Consider the following 24238-nt stretch of genomic DNA (forward strand, 5'->3'; position numbering starts at 1 on the left):
TTTGGTTGAGATGAGAGGAAGGGCGGCGCCCCCAGCCTGCCACGAAATGCGGCTTCTCAGCATCGCAGCCTCCTCGTCGCCAGTGCAGCCAGCGCGATGCTCCAGGTCCTGGCGCGCGAGGGAACGCACATGGACCCCGCCCGCCTGGGACCCGGAGCGCTGGCGCCCTCATGGTCCTCTCACCACTGCGCCAAACGGAGATCCGTCCACCGGCCTCTTTAACGGATGAGAGATCCAAGGCTCAGAGATAGCGACCTGACCGAAGTCATGCAGCTGCTAAGTTACGGGCCGGGATTCGAACCCATCAGTCTGGGTATTAGTGGCCCCGGGCCCGAGGTCGGAGCCCTCCCGCCGGGGTGCCTGCGTGCCCTTGGGCAAGTCCCTTCCCTTTTCTGGGCCGCTGGGCCACGCATGCTCCGTGGCGGGCGGAGGCGGGCGCCCAGCTGCTTTGCATTGACGCCAGCAGCCGCTGGAGGTCACCGCTGGGGGCTGGGCGCGGCGCGCTGCCCGCAAGACCCGGCCCAGAACGTGGAGCCGGAGCCGCGCCGCGCGCAGCTGCTCGCTGAGCGCCTCCGCTTCTGCGCTTCTCGACGGCGCGGCCCCAGGCCCGGCTGGAGCCCAGATCCCTCGTTCCCTCCCGGGGCGTCGCCCCGACGGGCTTCCTTCGGCCCCACCCCTCAGAGGCGAGAGCGTCTAGGCGGCTTTGCCCGCCACCGGCGCTCGGTCTAGGGGTATTTGTTGGCGGGGCGGCGGCCCGGCCGGCGGAGCGGCGTGGGCGTCGGGCCGTGGAGGCGGCGGCGGCAGCGCCGCGGAGCGGGAGCCGGAGCCGGAGCGGGCCCGCAGGGGACGCGGTGGGGATCTCGCCGCCCGGGGGTCGCGCCGCCCCACGGCGAGGGCGGGTCGCTGGCGCGGCGCGGACTCGCGGGCTCCGGGGCTGGGAGAGCGCAATCTCCTCCCCCGAAATTCCCCGGAAGCGCGGCGCGGCTGGCGAGCGCGGCGATGTGAGGGAGGCGGCCGGCGGCGCACGCCTCAGGAAGGGCATGTTCGGAGGGGCGGCCGCGGCGCGCCGCCCGCCCCAGAGCCCCCTCCCCGCCGCCGCCGCCGCCGCCGCGCCCGGACCGCGATAAAAGGGGCGGCCGCACTTCCTGACTCGAGCCCCGCGCTCGCCGCCGCCGCCCGCCCGCCCAGGGGGCGATGACACGGCGCCCGCGGCGGCCCCGAGGCGCCGGGCGGGCCGTTTGCTGACCGGATCGCGGCTGCCCGCCAGCGTGTCGGCGGCGCGGCCGCCAGCATGGGCTGCGCCCCGAGCATCCACGTTTCCGAGAGGCGGGCGGCGCACCCCGGCGGCAAGGAGGCCGAGGACGCGCCGGGCCCCGCGGCGCCGCCGCCGCCCCTGCCGCCCGGCGGGCCGGGCCTCCCCCCCGGCCAGAAGACGCCCGCTTTGCCTGGGGCCCGTGGCGCCGGCCTCGCGGAGCCCGAGCCTCGCGGCGGCAGCGGCACGAAGGTAAGGGGCGCCGGGCGGGCTCCCGAGCCGCGGGGCAACTCGGGCCCGGCCGGCGGCAACTTTCCCGCAGGGGCCGGGCGGGGCTCCCCGGCCGCGTTGCCCTCTCGCCGGGCTTAGGGTGGCTCCGACGGACGCCAGCTGCCCGTCTTGCCCGGGCGGCATTCAGAGGGCCGCTCCGGGTCCTCGGACCCAGGTCAGCAGAGTCGTGCTTAGGACGCTTCCCAAGCCGCGGCGTCGGTTCCTGGGACACATGCGACGTTACGAGCAGCAGGACCCTCTGTGAACTTGAGCAAGGCGCGGAATCGGTTCCCGACCTAGGAGCCGGTACGGGGGAATCCCCGGGATGTTCGGGCGCGCCCTGAAACGTTAAATCAGTGTGCACTTTGTTCTTGTGGTTCCCGTGGTGGAAAGGGAAGGGCGGCTCGAGCTGTGAAGCGAGGGTGTTGGACCCTACCCTCCTGTTTTGTTTTCCCTCTGTCAGCTTTGCATAGGCATAGAGTTGCAGTTTTCCATTTTCTTTGGGACTATTAAAATGTAATCTGGAACAACATCAGCTTTGCTTCATTGCACATGTATTTGAGGTTCACAATTATTCGCATTCATGTTGTGCTTAAAGCATGTGTAATTAGAAAATACTATTAGGAACGCGATTTTTGAAGCATTCAGCAGAACAAAGTTAATTTTTTATTAAGCGATCTGACTGGGACATTCTGTGACTGTTCTTTTAAATTGCGTGTCTTCTCCAGCGCGTATTGCCTTGGCTTATGTTTTGTGAAAGTGTCTGGGCTTCGTCTTTATTAAGGTTTTCTAAAGGAATGATAATAAAAGAGAAAAAGGAAAAAAATGTTCATTAAGGCACAGAGCAACAGCTTTAAAATTCTCTGATTTGAAATTTTAGACCTGGAATTCATGAGTTTATGTTTTATTAAACTAGGAAAAAATATTCTGCTGCGCATGGCCACAGATTGTTGAAGATCATCCCTCTTATCGCGCCTGCTTTTCAAACGAGTTACTTGCAAAATTGTCTAGATTTTGTTGCTTACTGAGGACTCCTTGACCTCCCGTTTGAGGAATATAGTTTGGTTCACTTTCTGTCTTAAATTTCCAGCAGTCATCATAGTACTTTTTCTATATGAAAGTGAAAAGTCTTTTTCCGTGTTGCATAACACAGATGAAGTGATTTCCCCACCCCTCCGGATACCCTACGGGAAAATTCAACTTTGTGTTCATTAACAGAAGTTGGATTCCTTCTCCTGTAGATTCTTTGAAGAAACCTGTGATGGTTTTAGACTATTAATCCAAGCTGCTCTTAATATCAGTGTGACGTTTATACGTTAAGCCTACCCACCTGGCTTAAAAAAAAGTTAAAGCATTACTGAGGTAAAGTTGAATATGGAAACTTGAACAGCTTTCAAGTTTTTGATCCATATCTAATATTGGTTATCTTGCGTTAACTAATATTAAAGTTTTAGGTCACTAAACTAGCTCTTTTAGAAAAAGGCCCTTGTGCCTCACTGGCCTTTTTGTGGCAGTGTGGGTGTCCTAAAATTCCCCTAGGTATCTTGTAAGATCTCCAGTGCAGCAGCTTGCTCTTCTGCTCTCCACAGTGCCTGTATGTCCCTTGAGTCTCTAAGAGTCTGAAATATTGTCCTATTGTCTTGAGTTAGGGCACAGAAAAATAACATACATCATTACAGTGCTTTATCCAGTGGCATGCATGTGGTAGGTCATTTAAAGATTTTATTTTTATTCATTTTTTTCCCCCCAAAGCCCCAGCAGATAGTTGTATGTCATAGGTTCACATCCTTCTAGTTGCTGTACGTGGGACTCGGCCTCGCGCTGGACGGAGAAGCGGTGCCTCGGGGCGCGCCCGGGATCCGAACCCAGGCCGCCAGCATCAGAGCGCACGCACTTAACCGCTAAGCCACAGAGCCGGCCCTGGTAGGTCATTTAAATACAAACATTTATATAAATAAATGCTTGTTGAATTTTTTTTTTATTGTTAGCTGAATGGTGAAACTTTTTGTCACTGGAATTTGATTCCATAAAATCTCCAATATAGGCTTTAAGATAGTATTTTCAGAGGAGTCAAATTATAAATAACAACATTACAACCACAGAAATAATAGTCTCATGCTTGTTATTCACTAACTGTACTTGTTGATACCACATTTCAGTTACAGACATTTGTACTTAGGCATATCAGGTAATAGGGCAGAGGTAAATATCAATATTTTTTTTTAGTTCAGTATTTTTTTTAAGGGAATGAATCTTTTAAAATTAAGATATTAAATATGCTCAGGAAATTTAAAAATACATGTTTAGAGACGAAGATAAACTTCTAGCAATTTAGCTAAATCAAATTATTTACAATTAATTTGAGTTTCTTTATATTAACATATGATCAAATTTTAGTTCATTAAAAAGTATTTCATCTTAAAAACACAGTAAGTATATTGTTGAGTGAATTTCAACAAAAAATTCATTGGAGGAAGTTTTTGTATACCTATAGCATATAGTAAACACCAGTTCATCAGAATACTTGAGAGATTGATAATTAATTGCGTTTTCAGTTTAATTAAGCTGTGTGTCCCATACACTGTAGTGTATCCCACGTGTGTTCCCTGAAACAATTTGTAGACTCTTAATGAGTATTAAATAAAAAAAGGTCCATGGTCAAATAAGTCTGGGAAATATTGGCTCAGACTGAGTTCAGCAGATTTCGTTCATTCAGGATTTGTCACAAAACTTAATTTCCTAAAATATGCTGTGAATCTCCAAATGGTGTTTAGAGTGTGCAACATTTCCCAAACTTACTTGATTATGGAGCCCTTTTATTGAGGTGTATCTTAGGCAGGCCATGTGTTAAGCCATGATTCCTGACATGAGATGCCAATATTCAAAGTATAAGAAATATACTTAACAGTAAAACTCAATAAACATAATTTGCTTCTTTTTTTTTAGTGAGGAAGATCAGCCCTGAGCTAACATCCGTGCTAATCCTCCTCTTTTTGCTGAGGAAGACCGGCTCTGAGCTAACATCCATTGCCTAATCCTCCTCCTTTTTTTCCCCCGAAGCCCCCCAGTAGATGGTTGTACGTCATAGTTGCACATCCTTCTAGTTGCTGTATGTGGGATGCGGCCTCAGCATGGCCGGAGAAGCGGTGCGTCGGTGCGCGCCCGGGATCCGAACCTTGGGCCACCAGTAGCAGAGCGCGCGCACTTAACCGCCAAGCCACGGGGCCAGCCCCCATAATTTGCTTCTTAATGATTCCAAAGGTACTTTAGGATCTTGTAATACATTAGGCTGGGTCATCTTTATGAACTTATTCAAGTATTACTAAAAATACTCTGTTTATTCATTTCAGGAGTTATAGTCTGTGGTTACAGATAATAAATGCTGTGTTCAGTTTGAACACTTACAGTTTTGTTTTTAATCAGGGTGAACTTTAACTGTAACATTTCAATATTTTCTGTCAGGCTTTGGATTTACTCCGTTTTCCTTTTCCTTAGATAGGACTTGAGTTGCCCTTGAAAGATTTGAGTGTGGGGGCAGGAGTCTTTCAGAAGAGACCCTGTGCTCACCCTCCCTCCCTTTCTGCACACACCCAGTGCACTGCTAATGATGGAGGCCCTCCCAGCCATATGTCATGCGGGTGGCAGTCACGTCTGTTTTGATCACTGCTCTATCCCCCCACACAGTAGGCCTTCCACAAACATTTGTTGAATTGAAGAATTGTGTGAACCAGGCTGTAGAAGTGGAAAATCCACCCAGGCCATATAAAGAAGAAATAGAAACCAATTTTAACTAGAATGGAGGCTGTAGAATTTGGATTTGGTTTTGCAGAAATCTCTGGTTATTGCTCTTTCAGAGCATTTGTACCCAGAGAATAATATATTTCCACCCTGGTGAGCAGAGTCGATTTCCCTGTAAAGATGTGAGGATTAGTGCAGCTGGGTGGGCAGTACACAACAGGTGACAGATAAATCTCTAACCGAGGGTTACTGCCTTCGACACTCATTAAGAATCCTCTCAGATGGACTCTCCATTTTGTCCGTCTCTAGTCTTTGCTTCTGTCATTCTCTTTTCCTCACCTGTTTTTCTCTTATTTTTGCTACCTTCCCCTTCCTCTTCCCAGTCTTCCTCCCTGCTTTTTCCTGCCAGCCTACCTTCCTCCACAAAACTGGCCAAACTAACCATGTTAGTCAACTAAAATTTAGTGGTTTCCCAGTGTTTCTTAGCTATGGAATAAAATTTCTTGTCTGCTTTTAATGTACAAAGTGGATTAATCACATTTTTATATTTCCCTAAACTACAGCAAATTTCTCTTTGTGACCTGATGGATTTTACCCCCTACTAAGAGTTATTGACCATTGGTGGATTATATGGAATTAGTGAAAGTTTCGCTATGAAAGTGTAGTTGAGAAAATGAGACCCAACTTTCTGTTTCTGAAATAAGTGACCATAATTTATCTCTGGAGCTCATGGGCTGTGAGTTCTCTCATCTTTGTGTTCTTATGTCTTTCCATATATAGAATGTTATTATCTTGCCAGGCCTAGCTATAAAGATACTGCTTTTTACATTTGCTTTAATGCCTATTATATACATAAAATACTTTACATTTGTATAATATATATATATATTTAGTGCTTAATATTATTACCACCATAATTTTAAGTGTGGTTCTTAAGATAGATGTTATGAATGTCACAGCTCTATGGCCCAGACCTGCCCTGAGCTGGCCTTGACCCTCTGCTTGCTGAAATGAGGGTTGGGATGGGGCCTGTGGTCCCTTCTGGCACAAATGTTCTCTGTGAAGTGGCTTATGACACTGGTTTTCCCTTGGATGGTTTGCCCATTTGGATTGGGTTCTTCAATAGGAGAAGGTTCATGATGTGAGGCCACAGGGTGAGGCAGACGTCTCAGAATAACCTAAAAGGCCTTAAAGGACACAATATTAAAAAAAAAAAAATCAAAAAAACAAGGGAGAAGTTGCTTAGGACATGCGTAATCCCTTGGTCTTGTCCAAGGTCAGTGGCTTCAGCCTGGTTTCTCAATACAGTGAGACAGTAGGAGGCATTGGATTCTGAAGTTCTTAGAGTGCAGATTATTCATATTAGTAATATCTCCCGTTTCTTGGATGCCTTCTCTGTTGTAGGTACTGTGCTGGATGCCTTACAGATATTATCTCATTTAATCCTTGTAATGCTGAGAGATGGTTGGTATCATTTCCTTTTGTAGGTGAGGCACCAGGGTTAGAATTTCACCCAAGGCCATACAGTTAAACTGGGATTCAAACCCATTGTTTCTGGCTCTCATCCCCCAGGTTGTTCCTCTTTTTTAACCACCTATCTGTATTACCTTTCCCATTCTCTGGCCTTCTGCTAGGCTACAGATGTCGAAGATCCACCTGGGTTTTAAGCAGGCCGCCTGAATCTACATTATTAGGATTTTGTTAAGTCTTGATTACTGAGGAAATAAATTGGTTCCAGCTCTACCTTAGGTCCCCATGTTTGTGGAAGTTGCAGCCATGTTCAGCCCTGTCCCAGCTAACTCCTGAAGTCAGGCATCCTCTCTAATCTGCCCTCTTCATTCTCTGAAGTGAGTTGGCAGGCATCCCTTGGGAGTTCTTTTCCCTCTCCCTCCTGCTCAGGCTACAAGTAGCCTGCCTTAGGCAGGAGCTCCCGTGGAGCCATTAAACTTTGCCTGGAGTGCATCTCCTCCCCACCCTGTGTTATTCAAGGCCCAGTTGAAATCTTTCTTGAGTCTCTGGCTGTACTTGTGCTCTCTTTTCTCTGTTCTTGGGACATTACCCTGTAGCCCTAAGATTTCTGTCTTGAGCTTCCTGCTGGATTATAGGCCGCTTGAGGGCAAGGACTATGTCTTAGTTTCATTATAGTTCCCAAACTGGTTGGCACACTAAGTAAATGTTTGGATAAATACACCAGGCTCTAAGGCTGAAAGGACTTTTATTCATGTTCCATGGGTGTATCTCACCTTGTTTAAATTTAACAAAAATTGTTGGGGGGTGTGGTATGCGTTTTAACAAAAAACCAAAATACCCTGAAGCCAGTGGTTAATCTATGGGGTGATTAGTAAAGCTTTTGCCTCTAATTTTGGCCATGTTAGAGTTGAGCAATATTCCTGGGTCCCTTTCCTCTGTTCTGCTCTAGTAGGAAGAGTGGTGGAATATCTTGTCAGAGAGCTGTTTTGACAAGTTTTTATTGCAGCTTCTTAGCTACAGACATCATGTGCAGTTTGCCCATCCACACAGACAGGAAGGATGTCACAAATTTCCCCGAACTTTGAGGATGGCCTCAAGGAACATGGCGGGGGGTGGGGTGGTGGTGGTGGGGGCGGCTTGCCAATGCTTTTATTCTGTATTGGTAGGAAATACCCCTTCAGTCTGTTGAATTCATGCTCTCTTATTGTCTGTGTGTCTCCCTTTCATGTCCTGCTAGTGAGTACAGCAGCCACTTAGGCTCCTCTCACTCTGCTCATGGGACAACCCAAAGGGCTGGTGACACAGCAGTTTCCATGTTATCTTCAAATGTTTGGAGTTGATGGCAGCTCCCCAGTGAGGTGTATTGGAAAGAATACAGGAGGAGACATTCATTTTAGGTCCAGCTCTGTCAGGTACTGGCAGTGTGATATTTGCCAAGTTCTGATCCTACGTTTTCTCAAGCATAGAAGGAGACTAGAATACCTGGGTTTTGGTGAGGATCACTTAAAGTAATCTGTGTGAAAGCATTTTGTAATCTCCAAGGCACTGTCATATGTAAGGATTGATCTTTTTCTTTCTGTTAACTTTCTCAAAGACAAACTTTGCTCAAATATATCTGCTTATTTTTTAAAGCAAATCTCTTCCTTTTTTAAAATATATTTTTATCTTTTCCCTAATATTTTATTGTGAAAAGTTTCAAACATACAGCAAAGTTGAAAGAATTTGCACCGGTATACCTAGCACCTAGATTCTGCAGTTAACATTTTCCTATATTTGCTTTCTCACATCTCTCCATCCCTTTATCCATCCAGCAATCCCTTTTATTTTTGGATACATTTCAACGTAAGTTCCACACATCAGTATACTTAACCCCTAAACACTTCAGTATGCATATCACTTACTAGAGTTCAAAATTTGTTTCCTTTTTTTTTTGAACAAATGTATATTCCTGTGTAATGCAAATCTCTGTCAAAATACAGAATATTAACGTCACCTCAGGAAGTTCTCTGTGCTCCTTCCCCATACCTACTCCCATGCACCGGCAACCACTGTTCTGATTTTCTTCCATTATAAATTATTTTTGCCTATTCTAGGCTTCATATAGAATCTTAAAGTATGTATTCTTTTGTGTAAGGCTTCTTTCACTCAGCATAGTATTCTCGAGATTCATCTATGTTGCATGAGTCAGTAGGTTGTTCTTTTTTCTTAAGTAGTATTTTGTTGTATGACTAGATCACAATTAACTTATCTATTCTCTTGTTAATGGGTACTAGGGCTGTTCCCAATTTCTGCCTATTAAGAATAAAGCCGCGGGGCTGGCCCCGTGGCTTAGCGGTTAAGTGCACGTGCTCTGCTACTGGCGGCCCGGGGTTCGAATCCCGGGCGCGCACCGACGCACCGCTTCTCCGGCCATGCTGAGGCCGCGTCCCACATACAGCAACTAGAAGGATGTGCAACTATGACATACAACTATCTACTGGGGCTTTGGGGAAAAAAAGGAGGAGGATTGGCAATAGATGTTAGCTCAGAGCTGGTCTTCCTCAGCAAAAAGAGGAGGAAGATTAGCATGGATGTTAGCTCAGGGCTGATCTTCCTCACACACAAAAAAAGAATAAAGCTGCTATGAATATTCTGGTATAAATTATTTTGTAGACATCTGCTTTCATTTCTCTTGGGTAAATAACAAGAAGTAGAATTGCTGGGTCATAGGATAGTTATATGTTTAGCTTTTTAAGAAACTGCTTGACCTTTTCCCGAGATGGTCATACAGTTTCACGTTCCTGCCAGCAATGTACAATAAAAGTTCGGTTGCTTCACATCCTTGCCACCCTTTGGTGTTATCGGTCTTTTTAATTGTAGCCATTCTGGTGGGTGTGTAGTGGTATCTCGTTGTGGTTTTGATTTACATTTCCTTGATGGATAATAATTTTGAGTACTTGTTACGCGCTTATTGACCATTTATGTAACTTCCTTTTTTAAGTTTTTATTTTAACACTTTTTTATTAAAAGGAAATATAAGTATTGTCATGACTTCTAGTAGGGAAGGACTTATTAAACAAGTTATATAAACCATTTACCATAAAGGAAAGGGTTGATAAATTCAACTGCCTTAAAATAAAGCAGTTCTCATCAAAAGAGGTGAAAAGGAAGGAAAGCCATAGACTGGAAGAAGGTATTCGCAATACATAATACCAATAAAGGATTAGATTCCAGAATATATATAGAACTCCTACAAGTCAGTAAGAAAAAGAGAAAGAAATAAGTGTTGGAGAGGATGTGGAGAGAAGGTAACCCTCATACACTGCTGGTGGGAGTGCAAACTGGTGCAGCCACTATGGAAAACAGTATGGAGATTTCTCGAAAAATTAAGAATGGAACTCCCATATGATCCAGCTATTCCACTGCTGGGTATTTATCCAAAGAACATGAAAACACTAATTCGAAAAGATATATGCACCCCTATGTTCATTGCAGCATTATTCTCAATAGCTAAGACTTGGAAGCAACCCGAGTGCCCATGAATGGATGCATGGATAAAGATGATGTGGTGTACACACACACACACACACAAACACAATGGAATACTACTCAGCCATAAAAAAGACAAAATTGTGCCATTTGTGACAACATGAATGGACCTTGAGGGTATTATGCTAAGCAAAATAAGTCAGAGAAAGACAAATACCTTATGATTTCACTCATATGTGGAAGATAAATAAACGAACATAGATACGGAGAACAGATTAGTGGGTACCAGAGGTGAGGGGGTGGGGAGAGGGTGAAAGGGGTGAAGGAGCACACATGTATGGTGACAGATGGAAACTAGACTTTTGGTGGTAAACATGATGCAGTCTATACGGAAGCTGAAGTATAACCATGTGCGCCTGAAGTTTACATGATGTTATAAACCAATATGGCCTTAATAAGATAAAAAAAAAAAAAGAAAAAGACAACCCAGTTGAAAAATAGGCAAAGACTTGGACAGGCATGTCATTAAAGAGGAAGCCAAATGGCTGATAAATGTATGAGATGTTCACTCTCATTGGGGAAATGCAAATTAAAACCACCAGGAAATAACATTTTACACCTACCAAATTGGCAAACAGTTAAAAGCCTGACAGTATTTTGAGGAACTCTTAACACTGCAGGTAGACGTGTAAATCGGTTCAACCACTTGGGAGGACCATTTCATTACCAAGTAGAGTTGGACGTGTGACCCTGTGACCTAACAGTTCCACTCCTAGAAACTCATACATGTGTGAACTGGAAACATGTACAAGAACGTTCATAGCAGCGTTGCTTTTAATAGCAAACTTTTTGGTTAAACCCAAATATCTGACAACAACATAGTGGATAAATAAGTTGTGATATGCTCAAACAAGGGAATACCTTAGAGCTCTAAAAATGAATGTATTACAGCTGCAGGTATCAACATAGATCAATTTCAAACACTGTTGAGAGGAGGAAGTTATAGAAGAATTTATAATGTATGATTTTTTAAATTTAAAGTTTAATAGCTAAACTATATTATGTAGGAATATACATAGTATGCACTTAGATGTTAAGGCTATAAAGAAAACCAGAGAAATAATTACTATAAAATTCAGTTAGGCAAAGCAAGTTTTGAGGACTAAAATGATTAGCAGGTTAATTTGAGTGCCTAGTATAGAGGATATAGGAGGGAATATACCAGGCCCTGCCCTCAGGGCACAGGTAGTCCTCTCTGGAAAGGTGGGGCAGGCTTCTCTGACTTGGAATAGATGCTAGCACCTGAGGGATAAAGTGGATGTTCAGAGAACAGGCAGGAGCTTGGTCTGGATTGGTCATAAGGTGCAGAGAGAGGAAGGGAGAGGGAGGGGTTTGACTTGGCTAAGAAGACTGGGAGGACCTGGATAGGTAGAGAATGGAGGATGTGTATGGGGGTGAGGGATGCTGGCTTGTTTTGAAGACTGTGAGGAGGCTGACCAGGGATAGGACAGAAGGCCTGAAAGCCAGGTTGAGGAGTTTGAAGCCCATCCTGTAAACCTCAGAGAACTCCCAAAGGCTTTTCATTTTCAGCAGGGTAGTCATAGGATAAACATATTTTAAGAAGATTAAGTTTCAGAGGAAATTGCAATGGGTGGGGTGAGGAAAAGCTAGAGGTGGAGCACTACCCAGGGGGCTGTTGCAGTGGTTCAGGTGCAAGGTATGACCAGGTATAACTAACTTAGTGCAGTGGTTTGAAAAAGGAGGGAATGAGCAAAGGAAAAGCTGACAGGTGAGAGGACAGATTGGATTTTGGGAGTGAGAGATGAAGGAAGGGGAGGGTGACTCAGAGGTTGGGGTTTACCAGCTTAGAATGACTGTGATAACATGCCACAATTTGTACAGTGCTTTATGGTTTACCAAGTGCTATTTTTATACATCGTCTCATTTGATGTTCCCCAAACTCTTGTGAGGTAGGAAAGAGGGATTTTCTTTTCCTTGTTGAAGACCTAAAGAAGCAGAAATTTAGAGATCAAGTGACTTGCCCAAGATTGTGGTGACCGCTTACAGAAGCAGGTTCACTGTAATGGCATAGGGTAGAAGCCAGAGGAAAGAGAGGTTAGGGTTTCTTTTTTAAAAAACCTTGCTCATCTGTTGGTTCTGGATTTATTTTATAAAAGCAGACTTTTACTTTTCCTTATTATAAAAGTAATGTTCGCTGTAGAAAACTTGAAAAATATGGAAAAGACCAAGGATCACTTAAATTGCACAATCACTTATCTTGCACAAACAGGAGATAGCTTCTCATAAAATGGTGGCGTGTTTCCTTCCATCCATGTAGGTGACTTTAACTGTAATTGAAAACCAATTTTTAAACAGTTTTGTTCTTTAGTTTTAGGAAACATTTAGCTGTCATTTCTTCGAATGTAGTCTCCCTTCCATTTCCTCGTTTCCCTTCTGCAGCTGCCTCCAAATGATGGCATTTGGACACATCTTGATAGGTCCTCTGTGTCTCTTCACTTGTCCTTTACTTCCCGTCTCTGGGCTGTAGTCTGCGAGGCCTCTTTAGCCCACTCTTTCAGCTCACTGACTCCTCAAGGTCTACTCAGCTATCTAGCCCATTGAGCTTTTAAATTGGATAGTTTTTGTGTTCAAGATTTATGGTTTGTTCTCTTCCTAACTGCTTATTCATGTTTTTTGGTTGCAGCATATTATCTTTTTGAGGATATTAATTTTACACTCTTTAAAGTCCTATTCTGATTACCGTTTATTTAAAACATTTTTTTGAGGTATAAATGCAGTCCGCAAAGTGTACAAAATCTTGATAAAATTTTACCCATGTATGCTGCGTGTAACTACCACTCGGATCAAGAGAGAACATTTCCAGCATTCCAGAAGGATGCCTTCCCCATAAATATTGCAGCTTGTGTATCATTAGAATTCAGTATTTTAGGGGCTGGCCCGGTTGCGTAGTGATTAAGTGTGCGCTCTCCGCTGTGGCATCCTGGGGTTCTGATCCCAGGTGCGCACCAAGGCACCGCTTGTCAAGCCATGCTGTGGCGGTGTCCCATATAAAGTAGAGGAAGATGGGCATGGGTTCTAGCCCAGGGCCAGTCTTTCTCAGCAAAAAGAAGAGGATTGGCATCAGATATTAGCTCAGGGCTGATCTTCCTCACAAAAAAAAAAAAAAAGAATTCAGTGTTTTAGTTGTTTCTTTTGAGGTAAAATTTATATACAATGAAATGCACAAATATTTATTGTATGTTTGCTAAGTTTTGTCAAATGCATACGTATACTTGTGTAATCCAAACCTCTATCAAGGTGTAGAACATTATCATCACTCCAGAAAGTTCCCTCATGTCCCTTCCCAGGTGGTGTCTCCCACTATCCCTGCAACCATCCTTCTATTTTTTTTCCCACTGTGGATTACCTTTGTCTGTCTTTGTCTAGAACTTCATATAAGTAGAATTATATAGTATGTACTCTTTTATGTGGTACTTCTTTCACTCAGCATTATGCTTTTGAGATTCATATGTATTTCCTGTATCAGTAGTTTATAGTATTGTGACTATTAACTTTTAAAAGCTCGTGATATGTATTGTTAAATTGCCCTCCAGAAAGACATGACCAAATATTAATGCCACAGGAGCATATGAGAATGCTTGTTATGCTTTTGACAATCTGATTATGAAAGAGTGGTATTTTATTGGTATTTCAATTTGAATTTATTTCATTTATTGTTTATTATCTTTTTTTTCCCCCAAGTGTGTCTTGAACACTTCAGCTTCCTCCCTTTTCTGTGAATTATTGTTCCTGTCTGTTGCTTATTTCTCTATTTGGATTTTCGAGTTTAAAAAATTTTATTTAAGGCTGGCCCCGTGGCTTAGCGGTTAAGTGTGCGCGCTCCGCTGCTGGTGGCCCGGGTTCGGATCCTGGGCGCACACCAACACACCACTTCTCCGGCCATGCTGAGGCCGTGTCCCACATACAGCAACTAGAAGGATGTGCAGCTATGACATACAACTATCCACTGGGGCTTTGGGGGAAAAAAATAAATAAATAAAATTATAAAAAATAAAAAATTTATTTATAAAGAACTTTTTAACATGTTTGGGAGTTAAGTTTTGATCTCCCATGCTTATTGCCAATCTTTTTCTCTAGTCTTTTTCTTTTTATTGGATGTGTTTTTTTATTGTAAACATTTTATATTTTTATGAAATCAGATCTTGTACTCTTTTTGTTTTTTTTTTCCATTTGCTTTATACATCATCTTTTATTACAGAAGTAGTACATGTATTATAGAAAATTAGCAAATGCTGAAATGCAGTTTTCACCACCTAGAGATCATTTATTATAACATGTTAGTATGTGTATCCTTCCAGACTTTTTCTGTGTATATATATGCATTTTTTCACTGAAATTAGATCATATAGTACATACTGGGTTTTTAAAAAATTGTGGTAAAGTACACATAACATAAAATTTACCATTTTAATCATTTTTAAGTATACAGTTCAGTGGCATTAAGTGCATTCACATTGTTTTGCAACTATCACCACCATCCAGCTCCAGAACCTTTTCATCTTCCAAAACAGAAAACTGTATACCCATTAAATAATAACTCCTCTTTCCCTCTCCCTCCCAGTCCCTGGCAGCCACCTTCTACTTTTGACTACTCTAGGTGCCTCATACAAGTGGAATCATATAGTGTTTGTACTTTTGTGAGTGACTTACTTCACTTAATGTGTTTTCAAGCTTCCTCCATGTTGTAGCATGTATCAGAGTTTTCTTCTTTTTTTAAGGCTGAAAATATTCCATTGTATGGATATACCACATTTTGCTTATCCATTCATCCATTGGTGGATGCTTGGGTTGCTTCCACATTTTGGTTATTGTGAATATTGCTGCTATGACCATGGATATATAAATCTCTTCGAGTCCCTGCTTTCAATTCTGTTGGGTATATATACAGCTAGGAGTGGAACTGATAAATCATATGGTAATTCTATTTTTAATTTTTTGAGGAACCACCATAAGTACATACTGTTTGCAGTGGACTTTTTTCAGCCAATAATCTGCATATTTCCAATTTAGTAATGTGTTTTATCTTATTTAATACCCATATCATACCATACCAATATCCCCTATGATTCTAGAAATGTCCCCTGCATTGCATCTGCTCTTTATGACCCTTAAATTTCTTTTAACCTAGCACATCCCCCCTCCCTTTTTTTATTACACTGACTTGTGAAAGAGACCTTGACCACTGTGTCCCAACTTCTGGATTTGTCTAATTGCTTCCTTGTGGTGTCATTTAGCTTTCCCTTTATCTGCTCTATTTCCTGTAAACTAGAAGTGTATCTAAAATGGATTAAAGTTAAATATTTTGGTTAAAATGCACCATTCATGATTCATGAATCACATCAGAAGACACACAATATCTGATTGACCCACAATTACTGATGCTCAGATTGACCACTGGGTTAGGGTCATTAGAATTTGATCCCTCCGCTCCTGTGTTAAGTTCCCCTCATATGACCAGAAAGTGATCTGTGTGGCACTTGGCACTATACAAATGTTCAGTTCATCATAGGCTAGTCACCTAAGGCTTTTTTTTTTCCTTTTTAGCACCAGTTGATAATGCTTATCTAAAATAACAATTCTGGTTAGGGTTAATGAATGATGTTTCCTAATTCAGTTACTTTTCTACATGCAGTAGTTGGTGTTCTTCTATAAAGTAGAAGTTTCCTTTATCAGTTGGGGCTAGGACTGTTTGATTACTATAAAATATAGTTCCTATTGGAAAGGCAGAATAAATGCTTAATTTTTCCCTTTAATTAGTTTTTTTTTTTTTTTTTGGTGAGATCAGCCCTGTGCTAACATCTGCCAATCCTCCTCTTTTTTTTGCTGAGGAAGACTGGCCCTGGGCTAACATCCGTGCCCATCTTCCCCCCCTTTATATGGGACGCCGCCACAGCATGGCTTGCCAAGCAGTGCATTGGTGTGTGCCCGGGATCTGAACTGGCAAACCCCGGGCTGCCGCAGCGGAACGCGCACACTGAACCGCTTGCGGCACTGGGCCAGCCCCTAAGTAGCAGTTTTAATAGTAAGGAGTTGCTGTCTCAAATGGTAATGAATATGTGTGTTTTTTTTGTGTGTGTGTGAGGAAGATCAGCCCTGAGCTAACATCCATGCTAATCCTCCTCTTTTTGCTGAGGGAGACTGGCTCTGAGCTAACATCTATTGCCAATCCTCCTCCTTTTTTTCCCCAAAGCCCCAGTAGATAGTTGTATGTCATAGTTGCACATCCTTCTAGTTGCTGTATGTGGGACGCTGTCTCAGCATGGCTGGAGAAGCGGTGCGTTGATGTGTGCCCAGGATCCAAACCCTGGGCCGCCAGTAGCAGAGCACACGCACTTAACCGCTAAGCCATGGGGCTGGCCCCTATGTTGTTTTTTTAATTTTCACTTTTTTTGACTACAATTATGGTCATAATGGATTTTCATTAGTTGGATGTGTTTGGATGTATTACAGTCTTTTTTTTCAAAACACTGTGAATAATGTTTTGGCCAGTGGGGGCTCTTTCAAGTTGACTCCTGTATCCTTTTGACATGATCCTGTTAGTCTTTGAAAGCACAACCAGTTGTCCCAGGCTCAACTTGTACCTTTCTTGTCCCAGACCAGCAATGAGCCTTTTCTTCAAGGTGTCCTGGTCCTCTTAGTGGGAAATGGTGCTGAAAACTACAGTCTAGGTGCTAGGAGTACTCATTATTCCAGGAGTAACATTGCTTTAGAGCCATTTTAGTGGATAGACCTAGAAAATATATACATTAAAAAAAACCCAAACTACACAATTCGTATGTGTTTTCAGTTTAGATTTAATAATTCAGTGTTTTATCTTAATTTGATTCTATAATTGTATCCCTTTTCTTTTACACTGACAATTTTGACTTTTCTTCTTTTGTTTTAAGCTTAAGTTCTTATCCCTCCAGATACATAATAGTTAATTATTCATTTATATGTTTTTAAATTTTTTATTTTGTTTATTTAATTTCAACATTTAGTTTTTTAAATTTGACATTTATTTTGGGTATATGGTTTGAGGTAAGGATCTTAGCTCTTCGATAGCTAGTTATTATTCCAGCACTTTTTATATGAATAATTCTTTTTATTCCCAACTGGTTTTTACTTTCACCTTTATCATATCTTTGGGTTGTCTATTTTTGGTTATCTATTGTTGCTTATACTGTTAACTGCACTATATTTCATTTTTGGAGCTTTGTAATATGTTTTAATAGAGTTTGATAAGGTTAATCCTTCTCCTCATTATGCCCCATTAAAAAAAAGCCTCTCTTAACCCGTTCTTGTCTATTCTTCCATGTCAATTTTAGAATGATTTTGTTCTACCCTCAAATTTTGGGGGAATTTTGAATGTATTGGAGTTACATCCACCATAACTTGAGAAGAATTGTTAGCTTTATAGGATTCTTTTGTCCACGATGTGATATTTATTATTCACTTATTTTATGTATTTTCACATGGATCTCATTTCTTTTTAGGATAATCCTCTTGTAGCCAGAATCTTTTTTTTTTCATTAAATCTTTCAACTATTTTAATTAGATAAAATATATTGATGTTGCTGAATTTTACTAAACATTCTTATAGTTTTTCAGTTGATTGTCTTTTTTTTAAATTGTGAAATAGATAAATCTTAAGTGTATAGCGTCTTGGATTTTTGCAGTCAATGTTTACATTATTAGCTGACTGACGGTTTTGGGTTTTCCTTTCCAAAAGTAATACTTTTTAATCTCTGTTTCTTCACTGGATTATTTTGGAGTTTCAGAATATTGTGAAATAGAAATGGTGTTAGGGCACATCTTTGTTTTAATGGTAATGTGTCCAGTGCTTCACTCTTAGGTGTAATATTGGCTGTTGGTTTTAAGACAGTGTGCTTTGATATGTTTTATTATATTAAGGAAATAGTTTTCTAGTCCCTGTTTTCTATGAGTGTTTTTTAAAATCACAAATGTCGAATTTTATCAAATCCCCTTTTTTTCCATCCAATAAGATAATCATATGCTTTTTCTTGGAATTATTGATGTGACATGGCCTAATTTGGTTTTTGATATTAAACATAATTTGCATTCCTAAAATAAATACTGCTTGCTTGTTACAGATAATTTCAAAAAAACAACTTTATACTGTTGGATGCAGTTTGCAATAATTTGAAATACAGTTTTCTGTATTCATGAGTGAAAGCAAAGTCATCTACACTTTCCTATCCTAGCAATAACCCTTATTAACATTTTTATATTAATATGCATATAATATATAAAATTTATAACTCCTTGCATTCTTTTTTTCCTATGCATGCATAGGAAATTTTAAGTCTAAATTTATTTACTTATTTATTTTGGTGAGGAAGAGTGGCCCTGGGCTAACATCAGTACGCATCTTCCTCTATTTTGTATTGGGATGCTGCCACAACATGGCTTGATGAGCGCGCGGGGTATAGGTCTGTGCCTGGGATCTGAACCTGTGAACCCCAGGCAGCCGAAGAAGAGTGTGCCAAACTTAACCAGTGCGCCACCGGTCTGGCCTCTAAATTTTTAAATGTGAATTTTAAACAGATACTTTTGTGTAGTTTTATATCCTGACTTTTAAATTTAATAATAAATTGCAACTATTTTCCCATGTCATTAAAATTTTTTCAAGACATATTTTATGTGATGATACTAATGCTGCCATGTACATCTTCTTACATAAATCTTTATGCATATCTGTGATCATTTTTTTAGGATTTATTTTTAGAAGTAGAATCTACTTTTAATTCTTGATTTAAAAAATAATTCTGCTAGGGCAGGTTTTAAAATATTTTGGACAGTCTATAATGAAAAGGCATTATCTTTCATTAAAAACTTTTATTCAGGGCCGGCCCCGTGGCTTAGCGGTTAAGTGCGTGCTCTGCTGCTGGCGGCCCGGGTTTGGATCCCAGGCACGCACCGATGCACCGCTTCTCTGGCCATGCTGAGGCGGCGTCCCACATACAGCAACTAGAAGGATATGCAACTATGGCATACAACTATCTACTGGGGCTTTGGGGGAAAAATAAATAAATAAATAAATAAAATTATTAAAAAAAAACTTTTATTCATAAACTTGGCTTGGATAAGTTACATTTATTTATTGAAATTGTTCATTTTCTTAGAATTTTATTTCTTAATGGGACCTTCGACTTTACCATTCCAACTTCCTCATTTTATGGAGGAGGGAATTGAAACCCTAAGGGATTTAGGAGACTTGTCCGAGATCACACTGCAAGTACTGGCAAAGCTGGGACAAGAACCTCTACCTGGCACTTGCCTTTTATCCCCTGGTACTTGGTGGATTCATGGGCCAGAGATAGTTCCACCCTTTGGTCGTTGCACTGAGCTCCCTTGACATCAAGCTGTCTGCACAGCCCTCTAATTCAGGTTTGCAAAGTGTACTCTTGTTCAGTGGTTTTATTGTATTAAAAGCAATTAGGAGATTTCTGAGCTTGGATATCGTTAGTGGAGTTGCTTGATTTTGCAGAATGGTTCTGTTTTCATTTTAAAGCCATGTGCAGATACCTGTTTTTTCCTTCAGTTTGTAATCCATACATTTGGAGTTGGAGTTGGCATGCACTGAAACCTATGGCATTTACGGAGTTACTCACTACATTACTTGACCAGCTTCCTTTATTGCCCTAACATTTCTAGACAAAAGCAGGAAGTCTTGTTGTCCCTTTTTCCTCCCTGAACCTTTATGCTATGTCTTTTTGTTATGCTAGTGTTAAGAAACAGGGTCTTGAAAAGCCAAAGATTCCAATTGAGATGAGCTACAGTAAAACCTTGCCTTGGGATGAAGGCAGGCATGGAGTCAGCCTGGCACTGCAGTCAGCAGTATTATCCAAAGTCTCAGTCATCCTTATGGTGATAATTGATAGTTGACAATATGAGCAAACATATATTTATTTTTAATACTGACAAAAATTAGTACTTCCATTAGACAGCGAGGTTAGTTTTCAGAGACTGTGAGTTAGGAAGTGTGTTAGTGGCCTCCTGGTCTCACTTCTCCCCCATTGTAGGCATTCCCTCCTCAATTCTCCTTCTATACAGAGAGCTCTACTTTGGTAAGTTTTCATGATAGAGAGGTCACTAATTTATTGGACAACAAAGTATTGGATGACAACAAAGTATTCCTTCATTCATTCAACACACATTTATCTGGTGTTTACTGTAGGCCGGGAACTGAACTAGGCATTTGCAGGTAATGTGAACATGAGTAAGGTGTAGCCTCCCTTTTCGGATGATGCACTCATTAGAGAATAGGCTTGCCTCTAATTGTGTCTCCCTGTCCCGATTCCCCAGTGCTTGTTCAGAAATCTGAACATAACATTGCTGTGCTGTAGTCAAAGAGGGCAGGGGAATTAGAATCACAAGACTTGGGTTTGAATTCTGGCTTAGGTACTTATTTAACTGTGAGCTGGGGCAAATCATGTAGCTTGTCTGAGAGCCACAGTTCCTTGTATGTAAAATGAGCGGAAGAGAGAAGGTGTGGGAAGATACCTTCTAATCCGTTATGGACCATAGAAGTGACAGACTTTTCTTATTTCTCTTTGCTTATTAATCAGAATTGTGTTTTCTCACCAGTGAGTCAGTAGGGAAGGAAGCTCTGTTATAATCCTTTCAGTGCTGCTGAATATACTGATAATGGAGAAATAGAGATGCACTGGTTTTCTGGCCTGTAAACCAAAAATCAGTTTTCAATGCTAAAAGCCCTGTGTTTGTCTTGAGAGGCCAAGAATACTTCTGCAGCGTAGGACAGCTTCAGATCCCATAGCAAATCTCTTGGGTAATCACATGATTTTGGTTTAGGTTCACTTGTTTATAGGGCTAGCTTTGCTACAATGTAAAGTTTGATTACTGTGCTCAGTTTCTGTTGGACTAAAAAATAATGTAGGCTGGCTGGAGGTGGTCTCTTTGGTCAGGGCTAATATGACTTGAACTTATTCTTCCAGTGTGCAGGCACTGGCCAGTTGCAGTAGCGTGCCTGTCCCATAGCCAGGCTCTAGAAAGCTGTGCAGCATGACAGTTACACTAGGCCCTGGCTCCTCCCTACCGGGTTGCTTTGGAGTCAGCAGTTTCTAAATGGTGGCATGAGGGCTTTGCAGCTGCCCGCAGTGTTCTTAGCCTTCTCTACTACTGTAGAGCTAGGTTGCTAAAATGATCTTGTTGTTAGTACTGTTGAGTCACTTCCTACTCCTAGAGACCCTGTGGACAGCAGAGCAGTACCCTGCCCAGTCTTTTTGCACCACCCTCTCACCTTCCAGCACTATGTCAGACAATGCTCTGCTGCTATTCGTAGAGTTTTCTTGGCCAATTTTTTCAGAAGTGGGTAGCCAGTGTGTCTTGTCTAGAAGCTCCGCTGAAACCTCTCTACCATGGGTGACCCTGCTGGTATTTGAAATGCTGGTGGCATAGCTTTCAGCATCACAGCCACACGCAGCTACCACAGTATGAAAACCGACAGATGGGTGGTGTGGTTCCCTGATGGGAAAGGAACCCGGGTCATGGTGGTGAGAACGCTGAAGCTTAACCACAAGGCCACTAGAGCTGGCTAAATGATCTACTTATTACTTCTCCCTCACGAGGAAATTTTCAGGAATTTTTACCCCACCTAAGCTATTCTTCTGAAAACCATGTTTTCAGACCTCATTTCTCTAGTTCTCAAATAACCAGAACCCTCATGCAGAGGTCCAGGAGACCTCTACAAGCAGAGGTTCAGAGAAGGAGCAGAGTGATCAAATGCAAACCTGATTGTGCCATTCCCCGCTTCAAACCCTCTGTGGCTCCCCATTGCCAAATTCAGACTCCTTTCCTTGACCTACAAAGCCTAGCCTGATGTGGCTCCTGACCCCCTCTCCAGCTTCATCCCATGCCTTGCACACTGAATACCTTAAGTCCTCAATTTCCAGGGACTTAAGGACCTCTGGACTTTTGACTGTACGGTTTCCTCACAAGTGCTCTGCTGAGAATTTCTTCCCAGCTTAATTAGCAGAATTAGCAAAAGAGCCTTGGTGAAGGTAGAGCTCGGAGAGGAAGTAGGTGACGGTTGGAGGAAGTATTTTATGTCTGGAACAAATGCTCTCAGATTTTTGTGTTTGTGGTATTCCATTAGAAAAAAAAAAAAAAAGACCACTAAGATAGGATGAAGGGTTCAAACTGTCAAGGTCATGCATGCTTAGAGGATGGAGAGGTCCCTATGGGCTGCTCTGGGTCAGTGTTTACCCTCCTGGCTGTTTCACTGTGGCCCTGGGGACCTAGGGAGTTGGAGGAGTCAGTAGAGAATGGCTATCCGAGGGACCAGAGGAACGTGTTGGTGGCTGATACAGCTTATCCTTGCTAACCGCCTGGAGGGGCACCTGAAGAAGTTATCCCTTCATTACAAATGAAAGAGCTTCTGGATTTGATGGTGTGCTGGTAAGTGTCAGGTTGTGTTGGGGGCAAACACGCTTTTCTACTATCAGCTTGACACCTATTTTTATCCAGCTTGTTACACCTTAACTTACTAAAACATAGATCACTAACCTGGAAATCAACTAGGATGTATATAATATAACAATAAAACTGTCACATATTGCATGTTTACTGCATACCAGGTACTAAGTTCTTTACGTGTATTAACTTAATCATTATGAAAATCTGACGGACTTCGCGTTACCTTAAATGTTCACCTTTAAGAGCAAGAAAACTGAGGCGAGTGAGAGGTTCAACAATTTGCCCAAGGTTTCCTAGCTAGTAACTAGCAGCACTTGGATTGAAACCCAGTAGTCTGGTTCCTGAGTCCATATTAGACTTTGCTATTTCTGTATTTTTCATATTATTTTTTGAGATCTCTGAGATGTCATGAATGTCTTTTTGTCTGTCACTATTTGAGACAGTTTTCCTGATTATTTTGGTCAGGATTCTTTTGATTGCAAGTGACATCAACCACATCTAAACTAGCTGAGGCCAAAGTGAAATCTGTGGGCCACTATAGCCTGGCTTACGTAACCAAACCATGCGAAGGACAGGGGTATGCCAGCCTCTGGGACAAATGAAACCAGGACTCTATCTCCATCTTTCCCTCTCACCTGGTGTCATCTTCATTTTCTTTGGCTGCTTTTTTCTCCTCAGCAGGAAACAGTGCCCACCAACAGCTCCTGGCCTCATATTTCACAGCTTCACATCAATGGAGAGCCTCTTCCTTTAATTCCTATTTGAAAGTCCCTGGGAAGGACCAAATGGGCCTGGCTTACAACATCTGCCTGCCTTAGCGGCCAGTGGGTGGCTTCTATGATGGCAAAAACTTTCACAGAACTGGGCAGTTGCGTGGGAAGGAGAAGCTCTCTGAGGAAGGGAGGGTGCTGGTCAGACAGAACAATATCTGCCCCTGCACTGGGGTCAGCCCAAGGCCCCAAACGCTTTTCAGCTTTTCAGAATTAATACCACTTTTATGTGTAATGTGAGTTATTGTTCCTAGTTCTGACTCTGAGGCAGTTTGCATTCTGAGTTATCAGAGAAACTTTCCATTTATTCTCTTTGTTGAGAGAAGAATGGATAATAACTTGTGGGAAGATTTCAACAAGTTTTGACATAGAAAAGGTTTCCCAGTTGACCTTCTCCCCTTACTTGTGCATTCTGTCTAAAAGATATTAATGACTCGATATTGCTCCTTACTTCTCTTTTTATCCAGTGCTTTCATAGTTATTACTTGTTTTCAATTCTGTCTTTTGCATTCCAGTGGTAAGATCATTACATCCAGTGTTTTTGTGTTTCTGTTTCATCAGCTAACTGTATCTTGAGTAAGTCAGTCAACGTTGTGGGCCTTAATTTCTTCACCTGTTAGGAGAGGCTGACTGTTGTAACAAGCTAAAAAATATACAAAAGTCTCAGCCTTGACAGAAGTTTCTCAGTCATGTAAAATTTAAAATAGGTGTTCCCAGTCACTGGAGGACTCTTCTCTAAGTGGTGATTCAA

The 24238-nt window shown here is 42.3% G+C and overlaps 1 protein-coding gene across 6 annotated transcripts in view; it reads left to right on the top strand.

The window, feature by feature from the left end:
• Nucleotides 1–514: 514 nt before the first annotated feature.
• The window catches only part of PDE8A (phosphodiesterase 8A), a 150049-nt gene continuing 126325 nt past the window's right edge, over nt 515–24238 (top strand). Inside the window, exon 1 of one of the 6 annotated variants that reach the window (XM_087429001.1) lies at nt 515–1504. In XM_087429001.1, the coding sequence (XP_087285127.1) occupies nt 1292–1504 (213 nt within the window). In that variant the 5' untranslated portion in view covers nt 515–1291. Of the gene's footprint in view, nt 1505–1558; nt 1829–24238 lie in introns of those variants that run through there. The other 5 variants (XM_087429004.1, XR_015551638.1, XM_087429000.1 and 2 more) reach the window with 5 other exon arrangements.

This window comes from Ceratotherium simum, chromosome 3 (assembly GCF_057802395.1).
Source record: "Ceratotherium simum simum isolate JZ-2026a chromosome 3, ASM5780239v1, whole genome shotgun sequence".
NCBI classification, from domain to species: Eukaryota; Metazoa; Chordata; class Mammalia; order Perissodactyla; family Rhinocerotidae; genus Ceratotherium; species Ceratotherium simum.